Source organism: Typha angustifolia, chromosome 9, assembly GCF_048772165.1.
Source record: "Typha angustifolia cultivar Huaian chromosome 9, ASM4877216v1, whole genome shotgun sequence".
NCBI classification, from domain to species: Eukaryota; Viridiplantae; Streptophyta; class Magnoliopsida; order Poales; family Typhaceae; genus Typha; species Typha angustifolia.
In genome coordinates, this window is record NC_133247.1 from 5,073,969 (window position 1) to 5,080,522 (window position 6,554).

The window sequence follows — 6,554 nt, forward strand, 5'->3', positions numbered from 1 at the left end:
AATGAGATTTAATAGTAAATTATGAGAAATATATACTACCATTGTCTACTTATACACTTTACCTCTTGTATAAGTATTTTTCTTAACCAAATTAATCATTGTACTCATGATTAAAGCCAGAATGTTTTCCTAAGTTTCTTATATTTTATGGACAAAATAGTTTCTCTCATACTCGTTTCCTTTTCTATAGATAAATTATTTGGTTAACTGTGGCTTAGTTTGATTTGATAGCTCAACTCGTCTTAATTTAATAGCTCATATATTGATTTTAAGAAACAATTAGACAATAATTAACCAAGAGCAATAGCTCGACAACATAACTATTTTTTTTTTATTTTTACAACATAACTATTTAAAGCTTTGATCGAATATTCGTACGTTGGCGAAGATTATTTTTATATCAAGAAAAAGTTAGCTAATTTCAGAGCTCTTGAAAGAGAGAGAGAGAGCACCCTATCACTTTCCAGTTCCGCTCTCTCTCGCCCTCGAAAGGCCACTTTGGTACAACTCGACACGTCATTGGGAACCAACTCACACTCGTGTTCCGTGTTCGAACCGACCAGCCATTTGAATCCCACAAATATCTCGTAGAAAATAAAACCAACGGCCAAGATGGCAGATCTCCCAATCCGAAGGCTAATGTCCTCTCACGTCGATGAACCCCGGCCTCGGCGTACCCACCCACCACAGCAGGGCAGCACTAAGGGGCAATTTCGCCATTTTGGTGAATCAACCGCTTTATTGATTTTTTTAAATAATTCCCAGACACAGTCCCTAATTACGGACTTAACCTATGGGCAATTTAGACATTAGAGTTATCCTTGTTCTTCAAGGACTAAGAGGAAGGAAGCAGCAGAAATCCCTCTCCTCTCCCCGTTCGACTTACCCCCTCCCCCCTTATATATCCGGAGGAAGAGAGAGAAGAAAAGCGAGAACGAAGAAGAGAAGAGGAAACGAAAACCTAACTCGAAACAAGCGAAGGGGGGAACCTAACTCGAAACAAGGGAAGGGAAGGGAAGGGAAGGGAAGGGAAGGGAGGGAGGGAGAGAGAAAGAGAGTCTAGGGTTTCAAGGGAAAGAGGAAGAGGAGATGGAGAGATGAAAGGCGATCGATGGATAGATCGGCAGATCCGGAGATCTGGGGGACGCTAGAGGAGCTTCTCCTCGCGTTCGCCATCAGCCGCCACGGGAGCCAGAGCTGGGAGTCTGTTGCCATGGAGGTCCGCTCCCGGAGCCCCGCCGCCGTTGCCACTGCCGACTCCTGCCGCCGCCGATACCTCGATCTCCGCCGCCGCTTCGCCGACTCCGACGACGCCTCCACCGCCGGAGACGGCGAAGACGACCTCCCTCCCGGAGCCTCCATCCCCTGGCTCGAGGACCTGCGCCGCCTCCGCGTCGCCGAGCTCCGCCGCGAGCTCCACCGCTATGACGTCTCGATCCTGTAAAGAAATCATATCAACTTAGAAATTGTTCTCCTCTTACCATTTTAATTTTCTCTCCTATTTTTCTTTTTCTTTTTCTTTTTTCCCTTTTTTCAATCAGATCAGGATCTAACGGTCTTCGTTAGTCATTTGACGATCTTAAAATTTTATTATTATATATATTATTTAAAGTTATTTCGTCATATTATTTTTAGGTCTTTGCAATCAAAGGTAAAAAGGCTAAAAGATGAGCACGAACGGAGCGTCCGAGAAGATGACGGCGGCGAGGTCGGACCCGATCCGAAAGACGAGGAGGAGGATAAGGACGCTGGATCGCCGAGATCCAAACCCAAGGACGGCCCCCGAGATCGGATCTCCGGCAGTTCGTACGAGTCCAACTCCACGGATCCAGGCGGCGACCCGAAACCCATGAAAGAAATAGGTGATCAAGCCGGGGAAGGCGGAGGAGGACCCTATCCCGATCTCACACGTGGGAAGCCGACGGAGGAAGCATCGTATAACGGGAGTTCGGACACCATGGCTCGAGCCATAGCCGAGTCTAATCCAGCGCGGCTTGGGGAGTCGGTGGCCGAGTCGAAGGGGCGGAAGGAGGAGGAGGAGGAGGTCTCGAAGGAGACGAGCGACGTGCAGAGCTCGGCGAGCCTCTCGCGTCGGCGACGGCGCCGATGGCGGCTGAGGAAGGCGGCTTCAGGCAGCAGCAGCAGCAGTGGCGGAGCCGATGAGCCGGAAGCCGAAGCCGAGCCGCAGTCGCTGGTCGGCTTCCTGGATGTGATTCGCTCGGACGAGTACGGTATCGTTTTCGACCGCCGGCTCGACAGCCAGGTATTTTCACGATCCATTTCGCGATTAATCACGTTCTTTACCGATCTCAAAATAAATTTAAAACGAGAAATAGTGACGTTATTATTCACGTACTTCCCGCGGTGCAACTCCATTAATAATTGCGAATTTTACCTTTGAAAATAAAGAAAAAAAAACAACTGTAAATTATTAGCTACAAAATTAATCCAGGGCTACCATAGGTGGTGCCTTACAGGCATACAGCGCAACCGTCAATATCATGCACGAGTGTTGAAGCGTGTGTTATTTCTTGGGGTTGTGCCTTTTTATTTCGATGCGGATAATGACGAATTGGTTGGACGGCCCCTAATTTATGAAAGGGTCCTAAGCTTGTATACCCAATGAAATTTCGACACGTTTTAACATGCCTTGAGATGCCACGTTGTATCCCTGGTGCTCGTGATTGTTCGCCGCGCGTTAAGTTGCTCCAGCGGTGCAGCTTAACGTCGTATCCACCTGCAGCCCTTTTTAAACCATATAAAAACTGTAGAGGCTTTCTTTTTTAAAAAAATAAAAAAATTTCAATTGAAAAGGCCGATGTCCGATAGATAGCCTAACTCCTCCGGCTGACGTGGACCACGATTTGTCCGATTCGCCTTAAAATCCCCCCCCCCCCGGTATTCCAACTCCCGCGTCTTTCGTTTCAGGGTCGTCGATAAGCTCACCCTGCTATTACTTTATTCACTCCTAGTGCGCCTACCTCCCATGACTTTAAACAGGGTGTAGTTATAAGAGTAGGGAGTATCTGTAGATGTTTATTTTAAGGTTTTCTAATTTTTGCTGTATTATTGTTTTTTTTACAGGAGAGCGCAGAGTACAAAAGTTTGATCAGGCGACACGTGGACCTGGAGATGGTGCGGTCAAAGCTCGAAGGGAGGAGAGGCCGTGCCGACGGCGCCTACACGCGCGCGGAGTTCTTCCGCGATTTACTCCTCCTGTGCACGAACGCCATCGTCTTCTACCCCAAAGACTCCCACGAATCCATCGCAGCGGCCCATCTCCGGGAACTCGTCCGCAAGGAGATGGATAAAAGCATCATGAACCGTCCGCGGCGCCCGCGCCCTCCTTCGCCTCCCGAGATGGCGGCGGAGGTTGAACACTTCCCTCCTCCGCCGCCTCCAGTGCCCGTACCCGCCAAGCTCAAGTCGGAGCCAGCAAGAGCCAGCTCGCCTCTCGAGAAGCCATCGACGTTGGGTCCCTTGGTCACGTGCAAGAAACGGAGCTCCATCTCGGCCAAGGCGGCAGCCGCAGTGGCGGCTGCTGCGGCGGAAGCGGCGAAGGAGGAGAAGGCAAAAGAGGAGAAGCCCAATCCGATCCAAAAGGAGGAGCAATCCCCTTTGAGAAAGAGGACCAAGGAGAGGCCTACTCTCTCCGGACCGAGAGGATTAAGGAGCAACAAAGCCCGGGCCAAGAACCCTAACCCACCTGCTCCGCCGACTCAGAAACCGACCACCCAAGCGGAGACCTCATCGGAGAAGAAGACTGATTCCACAGCGAAGAAGCAGCGAAACGCTGCCCCCTCGCCGAGTACCCCGTCCCGGGTAAAGCGGACCTGGCCGTCGTCGAAAGCGCCGCTGCTCGAGTCGCTCAAGAAGGAAACCGCCTCCGGCGGGAGGGCGGCGGCGGAAACGAAGAAGGGCGGCCGGGCGGCCGAGGGGAAGAAGGATTCCGCCGGCCGGCAGGGGAGCGGCTCTTCGAAGAAGTTGGCCGAGCAGACTCCTCCGGCGAGGCGGAGCGTTGGGAGGCCGCCTAAGAAGACGGCGGCGCCTCCACCGCCGTCGAAGAGGGCGAGGGAAGAGGCTCCGCCACCCGCTAAGAGGAAGCGAGGAAAGAAGTAGTAGCGCTTGGGGTGAGGATTAAAGAGTAGGGTCGGGATGTAAATTATCCGATTATTAACCTCAGCAAGTAGGGAAGACTTTTTTATTAGTTTAGTTTAGTTTAGTTTAGTTTAGTTTAATTTGATTGCGTTTCCTCGTTTTAGTCGGTTTAGCCGTAGCCCGTAGGCGTAGCCTTTTTGTTGTGTAATTTGATCTCTTTTTTTCTTTTCCCCTCTTTCTGTTGTAGTTGAGATCAAAATTTGATTTGGGGGACAGGACAATTGGGAGAGTCGGAGAAGAGAAGAGTTTTAAGGGGCAGTGAGTGGAGCATCAAATACCACTAAAAGAAAAGAAAAAAATTAAAAATTCTCAGACCAAGCATCAGCCGTCCATTTCTTAGATGATAAATGCAATTGGATGGACAGGACGACACAACAAATTGATCTATAATTAAAGATTGTTGTTATGTCGCAGATGACTCCAAAGGATAAATAATTAAAATTTGATTGGTTCTATAAAAGAAGATTACTAGTACAAGTTTATTTCCTTTGGGAGAGTCATATGCCCTAAATCCCGGGCACTTGTTTAAAGTTATTCTCCATGTGAATTGTGAAGTGGTTGCAACTTGCAAGCCTTGTACATTGAATTCGGATAGGGATGGTTTTATCCAAATGGATATGGTTTTAAAAGTTGTGTTCATGTGTAGATCCACAGATCCATGCACTTCTAATATTTCAAAAAGTAAAAAATTATGTATATATATATATGTATATATTGAGCAAGTATAGTTAGTATTTATTTTATCAACTTGTGAGTGGTGACCAATCTGAAATAGAATATATGGATCACTAATTTCATATGCGACCAACTTGTTTTAGTTATGGATCTCACTCATTACATTTGTAGACACTCTACACGGTTGACACAAGTGGACTTGCTCTTAATGGCCGTAAAGCTTCTTTCTCTCAAATTTATTTAGTATAGGTTTTGCTTTTTAATTCCTTATCTTCTCTCATGGTGGTTAGAACTTACGTTGGAAAATATCAAAGATTTATCCAATAACGTCTATTTCATCTCTCCTCTCTCTCTCTCTCTCTCTCTCTCTCTTTAATCGACCATAAATTAAAATTAATTTTGAGCATATATTTGTTATCAAGTTTGAATTAAAGTTATTTTAATTTGAGCTAATTTCAAGTATATTACACCATCCTTAAATTAGGCTGTATTTATGTGAAAATAAGTAAGATATTTTATATTTCTAATACTGACCGTTTCAACTTGGTGTGTACTTCATAGGGATTACGATGTTAAAGTAATTAAGTTTAAAATATATTAAAGTAATTAAAATTCGGTCAAACTAATGAAAAAATTCAAACATCCTGTTATCAGATGGTTGCTTATTATTTTCTTCGGTGTTTCATCCTGTCAGGTTTTTTTGCTTGTTTTCTATCACCTTTTTTTTTAATTATTTTTTTATAATTTTAATCCCATGGAGGTTTGATGATGGAAAGGGGGGAAGATTGTGTTCTTTCTTGAAGAAAGAGCTCTTGATTCAGGCATGGAAGAGGGCCACTTTACCTAATTGCTTCTTTGATAGATTGGTATCTCCTGGTTACCATGCATGGTGGAAATTTAAGTATAGTGATTCATTAGCAACGTAGAGTAATTCTTGTGCTGTTCTATTATTGGGATTTTTCATATTTTTTGGGCCATCTATTTTTTGAATTAAATATGTATGGATGCAATGGGATGTAACAGGCAGCAGTAGATCCTTGCTCTTCCCCCTTATTGTTTGTTTCATTTTTCTCCTTCTTGTTTGCTTGTGTTGTTCTTGGATTCACAGATCTACTTAAATGAGGTTTATATGTGTTTTGTTAAATTTATCGAACTTCGTCAGTAGTGTGCCTGTATCCCTATTGAAGCTTGCTCCTTAGTTGGGTGCTTAGCTTCTCAAGATTGATGTTGTTTTACTTAAGTGCTACCAGCTAGTTAAGCAAGAGGTTTGCTATTAAAGCATCGCTGTATCTCCTTTGTTTTTACTATATTTGAGTATTTATTATAATATCTATGTTAACTTGTCGTTCAGTATGTACTACAGCCAAGTGTGGGACTTGCTTCTAGGGCTCTTGTCCTATTTTCCTTTATTATTTTTTGTACCAAATTGTAATCGATATATTAAAATAAATGACACGAATGATCTACAAACTTTCTTAAAATAAAACATAGAGTAATTATTAACATTGAGTAGAAAGGATTAGGCTCATAGGAAATTTATATATAGTCTTACTTTTATAAAATCTAATAGTTCAAAGGAAGGAAGGATTACGATGATGCATTAAAAAAAGAAGGTATTAAAGTTATGTTATTCTTTCTTGGGATATATCATATAGACCTGCTAAAAATATATTGTATATGAGATGATGTATAATACTCATTGATAGTAAAAAGTTTGAAGA

General features: G+C 44.2%; 1 protein-coding gene across 1 annotated transcript; it reads left to right on the forward strand.

The window, feature by feature from the left end:
- Positions 1–836: 836 nt before the first annotated feature.
- LOC140767176 (uncharacterized) lies at positions 837–4,688 on the forward strand. Its single transcript, XM_073106994.1, has 3 exons — positions 837–1,440; positions 1,636–2,263; positions 3,085–4,688. The coding sequence occupies exons 1-3, from the start codon at positions 1,112–1,114 to the stop codon at positions 4,117–4,119; spliced, it is 1,992 nt and encodes a 663-aa protein (XP_072963095.1). The 5' UTR covers positions 837–1,111; the 3' UTR covers positions 4,120–4,688.
- The last annotated feature ends 1,866 nt before the right edge of the window (positions 4,689–6,554 follow it).